The following is a 16,472-nucleotide window of genomic DNA, read 5'->3' on the forward strand; positions in this document are numbered from 1 at the left end:
CACTTTCAATTAAATTATAACATCACCCTTTTGTCCATATAAACTTAATAGGGTTGATAGAATTTGTCATATATGTGAGATTTTTTTCCTCCCATTAGCATCCTTATTCTTTTATCAAAATCTTATTTAAATTTTTACACTTTTATTACAATTTTACTTTTGTCCTTACATTTTCAATTTATGTCAATCTCATTAATGGTAGACAATTTAATTTAAGAAGAAAAATATTCAACTTGTTGGTTTTTGGTTTCTCGAAAACACTTTTCAGAAAATTTTATTTTTTTATTTTCTGTATTTTCTTATTTTCAATGATTTTTTTTAATATTTTAAACAATTTTTAGACACACCTAACATAAAGGTTTCTAGAAAACACTTTTCAGAAAATTTTATTTTTTTATTATCCATATTTTCTTATTTTAAATGATTTTTTTTAATATTTTAAGCAATTTTTAGACAAACACATAAATATACTTAAAAAGTATAATAGTTGTGAAAAAAATCTTAAAAAATTTCACTAAATACTAAAAATACAATATATATATATATATATATATGAAAATTCAGTACATTTTTCATATTTTTGTGTATTTATTAATTTTTTAAATTATTTTTTCACAAATATCTTACTATTTAAATACATCAAAGTAAGGTGCATTTAAAAAAGTAAAAAAATTGTTTAAAATTTTAAAAATATGCACTAAAAACAAAAAAACACGAAAAACAAAAAACTGAATATTCAGAAAATTAAATTTAGAAAATTGAAACTAAGCACCCTAATTAATTGTCACAACTAAAAATAAAATGACTAAAGATTTTGATAAATAATATATATATATATATATATATATATAAGTGTTAAGTGTAAAAAAAATTTTGAACAAAAACCAAAAAAGAAAGCTCTGTGGGGGCATCATAACTTTCACAGGCCCTGACTCCAGAATAATCCGTTGGCAGTTAGATTTAACCTAACCTAAAGGAAGGGACCCCCACCGAGGTAAAAAGTGGGCTCTAGATCCAGTCCACAACAAGGTTCGTAGAATTTTGCGACAGGAGTATAGCGCATTGCCCAAAGACTTGTGCGCCCCAGAGTGTTAAGTTCAATTAATCCATTAAATTATAATGTGATACTTTCGTCTATCAATGGTTAATGAAACTTAGGAGTGTGTGTACATAATACGGTTCAGACGGTTCAAGACTAAAATTATAAATTAAATGAGGATTGGAGGATTTACAACTAACCAAATCGAGGTTCGGGACGGAACGACGGATTAAAGAATATTCTTAATCAATTATCAAGCATTTTCATAATATATAACACTAATTTATATAATATTTTTCATATATATAACATAAACTAATTTTACATTTATTTTATATTTATATATAACTACTAATTTGTAACAAATTTTATGTCTTAAATATCTGTCACACTCAATTTTACTTTAATGTTTTATTAGAAGTTAATATATATATATATATATTAATTATAATGGAACGAAACGATTTTAAATATAAATTATAAAATTTAAAATTTAATCTGCGATTAGCAAATAAAATGATACAAATTGATACAAATCAATATAATTTTAATAAATTTGACGACATTTTACTCAAAATTAATGGAAATTAAACTTGTATAGGCCAAAACACTACCCTGCCAAAAACGACGTTGTGTCGTCGAGCAGTCAAAGGCGACCACACGGGAGGCCTGTTTCAACATCCACGTAACCACCGTTCATTCTTATGCAGAAGCAGCCCATGTTTTGTCAAAACATTAATGCCGTCTGATCTTTCACAATGGACGTCTCAGATTTTACCTTGATCTCAGTAAACTTCATAGGCTAGTTTGGGTACTTACTTTTTTAGTTAATTAGTTAAAAAGTTACTAAATTAGTCAAAAAAACTAACAACTCATACCAAAAAGTCAAAGATTCTCTTTTCTCTCTACTTTTTGCATATCTTTTCATAATTAGCCAAAAAGTCATCCCAAACATACAAATTTTTTTTACCTACCTTTTTAGCCAAATAGCCAAAAAATTACTAAATTAGTCTGTTCCCAAACGAGGCCTAACTTTTTAAATTATTACGAAATATCATTTTGACTCTTAAATTATAAAAATATATAAATAAAAATTTAAAATTATTAATATATTTTACTTTAATCTCTTCTGTTACGGGACTATGAGTTAAACTAAAATTTTAATATTTTTTAGATGAAAATATCTTTCAACACTCTATATAACACCCAATAACACTTTTTTTTATTTTTTCTCATTTTCTCATTTTTTTTAGTATTATTATTATTTTTAAATATTCTTTCTATAAAAATATATTTACAAAGAATATTTAAAAATACAATAATAAAACAATAATAATGGATGAATGTTTATATTTAAACAAAAATAAATAAGAAACAATAACAATGAAATTGTAAAGAGTGCTAAAAGATATTTTTTTTCCAAAAAAGTTTAAAAGTTTGGTTTAACTTACCGTGCAGTAACGAAAGGAGTCAAAATGAAACACGCTACAGTTTAGGGGGTCCATTTGTATATTTTTGTAATTTAAATGATCAAAGTAATACTTCTTAATAATTTAGAAGATGTGTAACGTAAGTGGTTAAATTGAAATATGCTAAAGTTTTGGGTGTCCATTTGTACGCTTTTATGATTTAGACTATCAAAGTGATATTTCTCAATAGTTTAAAAGATTAGTTTAAAAGATCAATTTCTACACTTTTATAGTTTAGAGGATCAAAGATATTTCTCATTAGTTTAGGAGGTTTCCGTGTAAATAATCTAACTTTTAAGTTGTAGGATAAATTATTTTTTGCTCCCGGAATAAATCCATATTGTACCACAACTAATATTCATTGGTTAAAATAGTGTCAGTCAATACTTTTTATTAGATTTTTGGGAAACAACTTTACAAGTGTCAAGTGATAGATGGTGTAGAGACCAACTATAAGATAAATTATAAATATATCTTGAAATTTGTTTAAAATACAAATTGTTTTATGTGACTTTGAAAATTATATTATGTTCCTTAAAATTTCAAATTGCATAACAAATAATCCCTTTCATTAATTCATCGTTAAGTTAATTAATAAAATTTAATGATTTTAGCAATATATTTCAATTAGCAATTCTGGTAATTCATTGTCGTAAAAGGATAGTTAAGAATTTTATTTTTCTATCAACTCTTTAAATGACAAATTTTGTTACAGGAGTCTTTATAATTTCCAAAATTATATGGGGACAATCTATATTTTAAAAAAATCTTAGGGGCAAGTTTTTAATTTATCCAAAATTATATTTTGAGTATTGTTTGTCTATGTAAGTTGAGTGATGTTTAAATTTTATTTTGATTCTCCTAATTTGAATTTTGTTAGTTTGAATTTTATTTTTATCCTGTCAGTATTTTGGGCAAAAAAGTCACGTGTAACTCACATAAATTTTTTAATTATTTTTGCATAACCAAAAAAATGAATAAATTGCAATTATTGTTCATATAGTTTTTTTTTTTTCTTGAATTTCACGTTAGTCCTCTAATTTTGCTCATGTTGTTTTTTGTTCAAAATATTAATGACAATTAAAGGACAGACTACATTAAAACGAAATTAAAAGTGCAAAATTTAAATTAATAAAATTACTAAAAGGAGAAATTAGTACACTGGTATTTCTAAAAAATTATTACAATTTCATGGTAAAGATTATGATTTTAATAATTAATACTTATAAAATTTGTCACTTATTTGTAATTATTTTTTAAAATATCAATTGAATTGAAAATTTTCCAAATTAAAATAATGAAAAAGAAGGGGAATAAGAGGTGGTGCAGTGTCATGGAATGGTGGTGGTGGAAAAGAGTTAGGGTTAGGATTTGAAAATTGAATAAAATCAAGATATTTTGATATTATTTCAAAGTTAATAGTGTGAATTGATAAAAAAAAAAATTAAAAAAATCAAATTAATGTGAACTAAAAGGGTGTAAGGTATGCAATAGAAACTTTTCCTCCCACTTAATTCTTATTTAAAACCTAGGATAAATTATACTTTGTCCCATTTTTATTTGGCTAATCTAGGATAAATTATACTTTGTTTGTCCCATTTTTATTTCTCTATTTTTCTATTTTGACCTTTAACATTTATTTGTTCTCACATTAATTCTTTATGTTTCAAGTTTTTCCTAATTTATTTTCAAAACTAACTTATGTATAAAATTAGATAAAAAAATGACACATTGATAGTCAAGTGATATAAAAATATTTTATTATGTAACTTACACATCTAACACAAACTCAAATTTTAATATAATAATATTTTTTTTATATTATGTGATATTTAATGTTGCATTTTCTGTGTAATTCTGAACATAAGTTAACTTTAGAAATAAAATAGAAAAAAACATGAAACATTAAGGGTCAAAATAGAAGGAAAAAAATTCAAGGGCCAAGGTAGAAAAATGACCAAATATAAAAGGAGCAAAGTGTAATTTACCCTAAAATCTAATAAAAAAATATTAATGTAATTTCATAAAAATATGGGGCTGTTTGGAATTTATTTCATTATAGGAGACATCAAATGTAATTATACTATTTTTTTACTTCTTAATTAAGGCAGTCTTGCTAAGTGGGACCAAATCAGACACTTATGTCACCATCCATTCTTGATCGTTTATTCTCCCCCTAAATCCCACTACTTCATCACAAAGCAAACCCTCTCTCTCTCTCGAATTCTTAGTAAGCAAGGTATGTGAATCTCCTCTTCAATTCTTTTGATATCACATTCATTCTCTGCATGTTCTTTTCTTTGTTTTCACATGTATGTATCTGAGATTCGTAGTCTTTTATGGTGCTACAGTTGTTTAGATTCATGTATGTGAAAACATTGCTGATTTTAATTGGTTTAAATCTTCTTTTTTTTCTAAATTCAAATCAAATTGGGTTTTGTTCCTTTTCTTTTTATCGAGTTCTTTGATTTGCAGGTTACGTTTATGTGTTTTAATTGGGTTTTGAGTAAAATTTCTGTGAAATTTTGAGATGGTGTTACCCTATCTCCTTGAATATAGATGATGTTTAGTTTGGTGGGGAGTGTGTAATAGATAGTTAGACAATTGTTATCTCTAGTTGAAGAGGCTGTCCTGATTGGTGAGTTTTTATTTCAATGGTTAATGTTAGTTTTTGATGTGTCCTTGATAAGGATAGCAGATATGGAGATCATTAAAATGCAGGGAAACAATATGGTGAGGGTGTGCACCTTATAACTGAAAGGGAAAATGATAAATTTCAATTTTTTGAGTCATAACTATAAAAAATTAAAAAAATAAAAAAAAAAAAAAGGTCATAACTAAACACAATATAAGGCATAACTATAGAACTCATGAGTCATAATTAAAATAATGTCATAACTAAAGAATAAATTTGATTATAACTAAAGAAGAAAATGACATAGTTAGGGGTGCATATGGTACACCCTTTTTACATAGGTGTATATTAGAATTTCCCTAAAATGCATTCAGAGTTGGGCTTTTAGGGTTTTAAATGAGTTAAAGGCATGCAAAGATTCTACAATTTGTTTTGTTTTGTTGCTGTTTAATCTAAGCATTTTGAATTCATTGCCAAAAAGAACCTTGAATTAGATGGGATACATAATGGAGGAGTGCATGTATGCCGCTCTTGGTTTTTATTCTGTGTTTGTCTGCTATGTTGATGAATGTATTAAGTAGACTGGTAGATAGGGCTAAAGGAGTTTTGAACAAGATTTTAATTTTCATGAATGGAGATTTATAAGAGTGCATTGCTCAAATTTTGTGTGTGGAATCGAATTTGGTTTTCTTTTGGAACTTTGGATGGTGTTGACATTCCTTGAAGCTTTTGCTGTTTCATGAATTATTAATGGTGAATAAAGTGAGATAGCGCTAATGGTTTGCGGGTGGTGATGTGGGCTTCCAACAAATGTTTGGCATGCAGACTTGGGATTCTAGCTTTAATTGTAGCAGAATTCTTCATTGGGAGCAGAATGGTAGCTCTTGTTATATATCATTAGTAAATGGCTTTGAGTTAAAGTTGGAAAAAGGGAATGTATCTACTTTGGTGCGTTTATAAGATTAGTTTCATTAACTTTCTAATTCGAAGGTAAAAATTAGTTTTTGTGGAATTTTTTATTTATTATTATTATGCTCAACGTGATTTTAAAAATTAAGCTATGGTTTATAAATTATTTAATATAATGATATTTAATTTTGATTTATACCTTTAGTTTTGGCATCAAATTTGAATTGTAGGTTGGATCGTAACAACCTGAATCATTTAACTAATTTTTACATTACTTTAAATTTAAAATAAACATTTTTTACAAACGTACCTAACTGTACCCACACCCGTATCCTAACTTTTTTCGATTGTATTGCATCGACGTACCCATTGCATCCGTACCCATATAGTCTTATAAATGCACCAAAGGAGATACGTACCCAGCTCTTGCTGTATATATCATTAGTAAAGTGGCTTTGAGTTAAAGTTGGAAAAGGATAATGTTAGCTCTTGCTATTTTTTTAGTGTTTATACATATTAGCTAGTATTTGGGTTTTCCTTCTTGCTAAATCTAGTATGAATTATTTGACTTGCAGTTATTAAGATCACAGTATTAATTCTTCCTACTCTACCTTGGAGTGAAGCTAAATTTGGCAACTTGATTTGTAGTTCATCTGCAATTGCATTGACGGGCTTCCATAATGTTTAGGCGTGCTCCAAAGAGAAGTGATAACACCCAGTACTATGAGATTCTTGGTGTTTCAAAAAGTGCAAATCAAGATGAGCTCAAGAAGGCATATAGAAAAGCTGCTATAAAGAACCATCCTGACAAAGGTGGAGATCCCGAGAAGGTGAATTTATGTACTATTACCATAGATCGTGCGATGCTTCATTGACATGTTGGAAATTTTTTATCCCATGGCCACATTGCTCTTGATATCAAAATCAAATATATTTTTGTTTTAAAAACAAAAGCCTAGAATTAAGATGGATTATAACAATGTACAAAGTTATATCTTGATTAGTACCTCAATTACATTTCTGTAAACATCTAGTATTTATTACCACTTTGTTTTTATTCTAAATCAGTTCAAAGAGCTGGCTCAAGCTTTTGAAGTTCTTAATGATCCAGAGAAAAGAGAAATTTATGATCAATATGGTGAAGATGCCCTTAAAGAGGGAATGGGAGCAGCTGGTGCTTCTGATAATCCATTCGATATACTCGAACAACTTTTTGGTGGTGGAGCTTTTAGTGGTGCGAGGCTACTAATTATTTAGTTTTTTCTTCAATTTTGGCTTGGTTGTTGGTATTCTTATATTGACTTGTTACTATTTTACAATGATCCCAAATTTTGTAGGAGGCAGTAGTTCAAGAGGTAGAAAGAAACAGGGTGAAGATGTAATGCATAGTCTAAAGGTTTCTTTAGAGGACTTGTATAATGGAACAAGTAAGAAGCTCTCTCTTTCGAGAAATAGACTCTGCCTGAAATGTAAAGGGTATGATCTCTGTCTCAGCTGATTATTCTATTTTTATACTATTATTGGTCATGTTTGTTTGGTCCATTTTGATTTATTTAATTATTGTAAGGTAATCTTAATGTGGATTAATCTGTGGGTGCATGTATGAAGTTGGCTGCTGGATGGCACATATTTTTACCTTTCTTTCCAGTCTGGTTTAATCAACATGTGGTCCTTGTTTTAAAATCGTTGTGGTGATTTGTGGACATTGATGGTTATATAGAAGAAAAAATTGTTTTTGTTTTTTGTAAAAGCATTGAGAACACTTGCATGATGCATGTATAGCAAATCCTGATACTAATGATATTTCCTAATATATTTATTTTTCCCTCTTTTTTTTTTTAAATTTTATAATTAGGGTCAGGATCTGATGAAAAATAAAAAATATACTGTCATGTTTAAAGATATGGTGTGATTGTCTGTGGCTTAATTCATATTTGAATAGCATCTTAAAGTAAGTGACCTTAGCTACAAAGGCTAGGAGTACAAGGAAGAGTAGTTTTTTTTTTTTTAGAAACGTGAAATGTTTTTGTTTGATCTTTTTAACCCCCTTCGAAAGAAGTGGAAAGGCTGATGTTGGTCATCCCACAAATCCCGTCAGCCTCCCCAAAAATCATATAAATGAATAAGAATAAATAAATAGAAGAGGGAAAAAATAAGAGCAAAAACAAAAATGGAGGAAAAATGACATCAACATTGCATGGGTACCTGAAACAGTTATTAACACTAACTATATAACAATAAGCAATTTTCATCAGTCATAAAAAATTAAAAAAAAAATTCAGCACGATGTTAGGCAGGCTGCTGAATTATTTATGATATTTAACTTCATTGCTAATAATTTAGTAAATATTCAGGATTTACTTTTACTTCGTAAAAAACTGTTATTTTAGTAAAGAACTTTTACCTATATTTATATCACAACTTTGAACAAGTTTGTTCTTCAGTGGTCATAAAGTGAGATACAAGGCCTATTTAACTGCGTAATCTGTTTTTGTCACTTTTTTTTTTTGGTCGTTGGCTGGGGCTCAACTTTGTGATAAGTTTTTGTGACTGAATTTTGATTTGTATTTATAATTTATCAGGAAAGGATCTAAGAGTGATACATCTGGAAGATGTTATGGCTGCCATGGTACTGGCATGAAGGTTTCAAAACGACAGATAGCACCAGGCATGATCCAACAGATGCAGCATGTCTGCCCTGAATGTAGAGGCTCAGGTGCTAAACAAACACATACTTCTTTCGCAATTTCTGTTCTGTCTCCTTTCATTTCTGTTTTTTCAAGTTCTTGGCTGTGTCTCTCAACTGTGCAGGAGAGGTCATCAGTGAGAGAGATAGATGCCCACAATGCAAAGGTAACAAGGTCACCCAGGAAAAGAAAGTGCTAGAGGTGCATGTTGAGAAAGGGATGCAGAATAGTCAGAAGATTGTGTTCAAGGGAGAAGCTGACGAGGCTGTAAGAAAATTTAGATTTTCACAATCTTTATTGAATTACTTTTTTTCTTCTCTTTTTTTAATCAAGCTTTTTATTGCCAAAAATAAGAAATATACAATGAGACTCGAGATGCACCAAGTGGCAACTTTCTCTCAGAGAGAGACACATAAAACCAACCTAGACTAAGGTGGGCTTGGAAAGAAAATATCAAACAAGGAAATCACCAAAACCTAGCCTACAAAAGAAAATTTCTCACAACCCGAGAGGCTAGGCAATGAAAGAAAGTAAGTATTCTCTCGTAACCCAAGAGTTTAGGTAACCAAAGAAACTAAAGGGAGTTATATAGTCTTCCATTATTTCCGTCTCTCCAAAGCCGACTTCTTTTATTGTGTTGTGCTGTACAAACTGGCCTTGACTGGTTTGCTCAGGGTTTCAATAGTGATACTCATCCTTCTATCTTATCCAACACAGAAATTTCATGAAATCATGTCCAACTCCCAAAAACCTGGTAACCATATTTTACACTGGACTGGAGAATGGTTTTAAGTTCTATCTGGTGTTGAAAATCGTAGTTTGGTTTGAATGTTGCGTGAGTGTCTTTCGACCACATCTTAATAAAAGAATGCCAAAACATGCAGCTTTCAATTTCTTACCGATGACTGATGAAAGTTCAATTTTTTTGACATTTGTTTTGTTCTTGTGATTGTTGATTCATTTGCAGCAGCAACATTTGTTAACCTTTTCTGTTATCTTTGGTGGTCCACAGCCTGATACAGTTACGGGAGATATTGTTTTTGTATTGCATCAAAAGGAGCACCCCAAGTTCAAGCGGAAGTTTGATGATCTCTATGTAGAACACTCACTCAGCTTAACGGAAGCTCTTTGTGGGTTTCAGTTTGCCCTAACTCATCTTGATGGCAGACAGCTCCTAATCAAATCAAATCCTGGCGAGATCATCAAGCCTGGTACAAGACTGAAGAGCATCGTGATTTTTTTTTTTTCTTTCGGGTAAATTACATAAACGGTCCATAAAGTAAACTACTTATTTCATTTTGGTCTCTAATTTTTAATTTGTTTCAATTACATCCTTAAACTTCACGCGTGAATTCGATTTGGTCCCCTCCTATAGCTGTCATGAACTGTAGACTGAAATGCTGATTAGATAATATACGACCCATATTTTGGATTTAAAAGAAAAAAAAAAAGGCACTAAACTATATGGCAAACACAAGAATTCAACATATGCAAGCACATTAATTTTTAAAAACTGATGTACATACTGTAATGATGAGGATTAGTTTTCTGATTCTCCCTTATCACAACAAGAAGTTAATTTGTATCCGTTGTTCGTCTAATATGCTGAGATAATCCTTAAAATCCAACCCCAAAACACCAATTTTTGTGTGCTGTGTCAAACCCTAATATTTTGTCAATTGTTCGATCAAATATTATTTGGCTTAGATATACCCTTCAAAGCTTGATATAAGCATGATATCAGCATTTTCTGTCTAAAGTCAACAGTAGTTATTGGAAGGGATCACACTGAATTAATGTGTAAAGTTTAGAGATGAATTTGATACAAATTAAAGGTTAGGGACCAAACTGAAATAGATAGTGTACTTTGTGGACTATTTGTGTTATTTACCCATTTTCTGTTGGATTGATCTTTCCATGAAACCCGTAATCTATATTTGTTCATCATATCTTTCACAATACAGGTCAGTCCAAGGCAATCAATAATGAGGGAATGCCACACCACCAGAGGCCATTCATGAAGGGCCAGCTTTTCATCCACTTCAATGTGGATTTCCCACAATCCGGATTTCTTTCCCCCGACAAGTTCCAGGCTTTAGAGGCAATTCTACCACCGAGTCCAAACAAGCAGTTATCGGATATGATGTTGGATGAGTGTGAGGAAACCACTTTGCATGATGTCAACATTGAGGAAGAGATGAGGTGGAAGGAACGGCACCAACAGCGTGAGGCTTATGATGATGACGATGAGCCAGCTATGCATCGTATGGCTTGTAACCAGCAATAAGGCTGATGACCTCTCTGCGTTAGGAGGTAGGTGGTGTTTATGCTTTGTTGTGAAATTGGATTTTAGAGTTCTAGCTACATATTTATCTGTTGCAATTGTCTTCATTTATATTTCTTACTACATTTAAACAGTTGATTCAAGATTTATATTGTTATATTTATATAGAATGAATGGGAGTGCAGGGTTGTTGGATTTTATTCTTCCATGATTCAGCCTTTTTACTTTAAAACTTTGTTTTTAGGTTAAACTTGCTGTTGAATATCCCTTTTGTTAAGATTCTTCAGTGTTGTATGAGGTCCATGCTTTCAGTTAAATTTTTGGATTTAACTACCTGTCTTACCCACCACCACTACCACTCACACTATGACTGCAACCAACACTATAATTTTCAGGATTGCAACAAAACATGAAATATATTGATCTTATCTATTTATTTATTTACAAAAAAATGTTTTTTTCATGAAAATGTCTTTTGTCGAAACATAGGAGCGAAATTGGATTTTATTTTAAGGGATTATATTTTAAGGGGGTCCCAAGCATTAATCTAATTCAATAAAGAAGTTTCATTCAAGAGTAATAATGAGTAAATAAAAATAAGAGATTTTTATTGGTAAATCTCATTTAGCAGTCTTCTAACCCAAGAAGTCCATGAAGGAATTTGTTAACCCACTTAGTCCCATGCATTTATACTTTTATTTCATAAAGTATTTTTTCTTGATTTACACTATTTTCTTAGACTTTTATGCCCTTCTATTTAATGTTGAGGGGAGGAGAGAGACGGAAAAAGACTAAGGCATAGGAAATTTTATACACAAATTAAATAACATTGATATTATTATTTTATATTATTATATAATGTGAACATATTTTTAATTGACAACACATTAAAAATAATGTAAACATTCTCTCTCATCTGATGTGAATATATTTTTAATTGATAACACATTGAAAATAATATGAATATTCTCTCTCATCTGATGTGAATGTTCACAACACCTTTCAGAAAAATTTTCTCCCATCTAATGTAGTGATGTGAATGTTCATAACATATGGACCTTTTTATTTTTAATTGACAATGCATTAAAAATAACGTTCATTATATTTTTAATTAACAACACGTTCTTATTCACAACATATGAACATTCTCTCTCATCTAATAAAGTGATGTGAACGTTCACATTCGTATGTTTTAGTATGAATATTTACATCATGTACATGATGTGAATATTCACATCATATAATTGACAACACAATGACAAAAATTAATTTTAAATTAATATGAATATAATGATAGTCAACGTCCTGATGTATGGAAACTACCAAAACATTATAACAATCAATATTAAATATTAACATTAATAGGGAGAATGAGAGATTGAAGGTGTTTTAGTTTTTTTTATCTCAAATAGGATCTAATAAAATAGTTAAAAAGAATATGAGTTTGACAGAATAAAACTCTTAGAAATAGGATTTATAAAAAAAAAAACTCCCTAAAAATAACTTTTTAGTTGGTCTTTTCTCTTGATTAAAACTTTTATGAATCCATATCAAGTGTACCTTTATGATAATGTCTCTACGTTATACATTTTCTTAAATTATTGTGTAAAAATTAGTTTGAACTTCTACATTTTATATTTAATCTCACTTTGACCACTAATATTTTAATTATCTCAGTCAACTCTCTAATTTTTTAGTCAAATTGCAATTTGATCCAAATGGGGTTGCGAAAACTGGTGAAGGACAGACACGTGATAGTATCAATCACATATGACACCCTTGCACTTTTATTGAAATTTTACTTTAGCCCCTCAACTTTAGTTCTTAGAACCCTTCTATTTTTATTAAAATCTCACTTTAGTGCCTCCATTTACTTTTTTTCATCCATTTTTGAACTGACCTTATTTGATTGGGCTCAATTGTAATTGATTGAAAATGTAAGGAATTGACTGAAACAATTAAAAAGATTAGGAAATTAAGTGAGGTTGTGTAAAGTACAAGATGTAAAGTGTAATTTGTCCAAAGCTATAAACATCAAAGCATGAATATAGAAATATCATTAGTTATATAATGTAGGAGAGTTATTATATTAAGTTAATTGTCTAGGCAGTCCAATACCATAAAAATTTTCCCAAAATAATATAAACAAAAGAGTAAGACGTACATCGAAATCTCAAAGATAAAAAGGTTTATCTAAATAAATAATAGAAAAAATATAGTAATAAGAGTAAGATACACCTATAAACTAGTGGACTAACTAAAATTACCAAGAAAATGCACCAACACATCTATGGGAATGCAATCTCAGAAGGCAGAGTATTCAAAAAAAAAAAAAAAAAAAAAACCCTAAAATATATCTATTAAAATTATATTAAAAATAAAAAATAAAAAAATTAAATTAAAGCCTCGTTTGGGAACCTTCTCTTTTAGCTAAAAAGTCAAAAAGTTACTAAATTAGCCAAAAAGCCAATAACCCATACTAAAAAGTCAAAGATTCTCTCTTCTCTCTACTTTTTGCACATCTTTTCGTAAAAAATCAAAAAGTCATCCCAAACATACTAGTTTTTTTTAATTCATATTTTAGTCAAATAGCTAAAAAGTTACTAAATTAGCCTGTTCCCAAATGAGACCTAAGTCTAATTGGATACCCTTTTCTCAAATGTATAATTATTTTGTAGTTTTCTATTTGCTCTTTCACCTTCCTCTCTAAATTTCCTTTATTTTTCCATGTTTACTACAAACGAGAAGTAACATGTTAACGTCCATATGAGTTGTATTGTATGAAGTTAATTGGAAGTTTGTGTGTGGTGAGTAAACAATTATGAGTGAGTGAGGTGAGACATCAATGACACCTTGTAACACTTGGTAACCATTGTTTATTATGCACTCTCCAATCTATAGTGCTTGCAATGACAAATGTCTAACAAAACTATTTGTTAAGTTTGTCACAAGTTTTGGACTATCTATCTTTATTTATTTATTTGCGATTTATTTTCTCACAGCCTGTCATCGTTTCATTTTTTTATTTTTAATTTTTTATATGTAAAAGGTTCTAATGTTGTCTAGAAGTGCAAATTTTGCCCATATTTTTTGAAATCTCCTTCTCTTGGCACCAATTAATTGCATAGAAGTTTATTTCTAGAATTTTTTTTAATTTTTTTTATGGGATTGTAGTAAAAAAAAAAAAAATAGAAATGTAATTTTGATATATGTTAAACACCTTACATACTAATGTATACGCGCATTGGTTTACTTGAAAGTATTTTTCCAAGTATCAAATATTTTAAGTGGACACATATGGTTTTCTTTCTCTCCTTCTCTTCTTGATGTCATTTGAGAGTGGAGATACAAGCTGCCAAACGGATTTTCAAAATCTAATTTGAATTAACACGCTGAATCAACTTTTGAACATCCTATCCAAACGTGAAGCGGGAGTTCACGTGTAGAATCACGTTTTGAATTCACAACCAAACACAGCCTTAATGTTTGGGCAAGGGAAAGAATAAGTTACAAAATCTTGCAAAAGCAATTCTTTTCACCACCAATGTTTGGCCTAATCTTTTTCCATTTTTTGTTGGCATGATTTATTTTCACTTTGGTTTTTGAAATTTTTAACAACTTTCACACTTCATGTGGAATGTCGGATCAAACTCCAACAATTATTTGCATATGAAAATGATATTATACCACCAAACTAAGCCTTAAATCCCATTAAATATGATCGGTTACATGAATTCTTCTTTAGGAAAAATTATTAGAACCAATGGAATCTTTATCTTGTTAGTAGGTTTTCACTACATTAATGATTACTTTAGATCTTTGCAAAAGTGACTTTTGAATCCATTAATTTCTTGATATAATACATTCTATATGTACACATAGCATTTGCTATCTGACTCCATTTGTTCAGGAGGTGTGAAATTTATCCAGTGATATATAGTTACCCTCTTTAATAATTCACACCGACTCATTTAAAACTTATTAAATATTTTTTTTATTCTTAAATTTCTGTAATTTTGACTGATGTATGAGCTTTTTCGCTTCTCTCTCTTTCTTTCTTTCTTTCTTTCTTTCTTTCTTCTTTGCATCTTGGACAAAAAAAAATCTTAAAGAAGATGGCAACACGACCTAATGTATGGTTCAAAATATGTGATAGATCTCCTGTTTTAGAAACAGCTAGTTGCTTTCTTGCTTTCAATAGCTTTCTTAGTTTTAAGCATTGCAAATAGCTCCAAAACACACAATACATGTAAAGAGATTGCACAGTTAAATTGTAGCATTTAATGGGAGACATACTAGGAGCAAAAACAAGGACAAAAACAAAAAACAAAAAACAAAAAACAAAAAACAAAAACCATACTAAACGATTTATCATAATCAAGTGGACTCATCCTTGTTCATTTCACATGCCTTACACCTGACTAGTCAATTTATATTCTCGTACAAAAAAATTTAAAAAGAAAAAATAAATGTAGATTTGAGTGAGCTAGAAATAATCTTTGGTTTCAAATTCTTGAGCAACAAATCATGTTCACTTCCCAATTTGGCACAGATAGAATTTACTCTAGAAAATCAGATCGTCGTTAATCAATAGAACTTTGAATCATAACATATCACTACTATCAACATTGATATGATGGTAGTCATTTTCTTTTGACAGTTTTACTCATTTATTAATATTCAACATGATAATACTATGTCAACACACAATACTACTGTTGGCTTTTTGGCTTTTCGAAGGGTATTTTTGTGAATGTGAGCGTGCCAGCAAGGATCAATCAGTCCTTACAGAAATTGTGATTGCCAACCAATTATCAGACGATTGTGTTTTAGTTCTTTTCAGCCTCAATGAAGAGGACTTTTACTGGTGGCTTGACTTAGGAGAAGTTAATAGAAATAACAATAATACAAAGAACAATTGAAGTATTTCATAAAAATGAACACTTACAATGGTCCGAACTCAGCCTCAGAGAGGTTTACAACAGCAATCTACTTGAATCTACTTGAATCTACTCCTATGAATCGAAGTGCAGTGCGGGTATTTAAAGTGCAGGTATTTAAAGACTGGAAATGTAAAAGACTGGAAAAGAAAATATATGAAGTAAATGACTGATTTGTATGATCTGAGTCCCCTTTTTTCTGGGGCTGCCCTGCTATTTATACTCGTCAGTGATGACCTTCGAACTGCACTTCGAACCGTCGAACTGCTCCTCCATGATCGCTGATCATGCTTCCTTACAAGTAGCTCCATTACGCCATCACTGACAGTTGAGTTTCCCTCTTGTACTTGAATTTGAATATGAGTAACCGTTGAAGATATGTCATCTTGCATCCCGTTATTGATCTAGTGTTACTCAGATCATGTGAGGACCAATATTTATTGCCACGTGTACGATCATGATCAAAGGCTTGAATAACCTCCCTTTATTACCCTTACTCTGCCACGTGT

The 16,472-nt window shown here is 30.0% G+C and overlaps 1 protein-coding gene across 7 annotated transcripts; it reads left to right on the forward strand.

Annotated features, from left to right (window-relative positions):
* Positions 1-4,617: 4,617 nt before the first annotated feature.
* Positions 4,618-11,223, forward strand: LOC114255766 (dnaJ protein homolog 2). Of its 7 annotated transcripts, none has more exons than XM_082916485.1 (9): positions 4,679-4,747; positions 5,907-6,020; positions 6,628-6,882; positions 7,121-7,286; positions 7,390-7,528; positions 8,635-8,768; positions 8,864-9,006; positions 9,752-9,950; positions 10,704-11,223. In XM_082916485.1, the coding sequence occupies exons 3-9, from the start codon at positions 6,733-6,735 to the stop codon at positions 11,024-11,026; spliced, it is 1,254 nt and encodes a 417-aa protein (XP_082772611.1). In that variant the 5' UTR covers positions 4,679-4,747; positions 5,907-6,020; positions 6,628-6,732; the 3' UTR covers positions 11,027-11,223. The 7 variants fall into 7 exon arrangements, with proteins under 7 accessions (XP_028051088.2, XP_028051087.2, XP_082772611.1 ...); XM_082916488.1 differs by having other exon boundaries at positions 4,724-4,747; positions 6,701-6,882; XM_028195287.2 differs by lacking the exon at positions 5,907-6,020 and having other exon boundaries at positions 4,618-4,747; positions 6,701-6,882.
* The last annotated feature ends 5,249 nt before the right edge of the window (positions 11,224-16,472 follow it).

This window comes from Camellia sinensis, chromosome 2 (assembly GCF_055761805.1).
Source record: "Camellia sinensis isolate YWXY chromosome 2, ASM5576180v1, whole genome shotgun sequence".
In the NCBI taxonomy this organism is placed as follows: domain Eukaryota; kingdom Viridiplantae; phylum Streptophyta; class Magnoliopsida; order Ericales; family Theaceae; genus Camellia; species Camellia sinensis.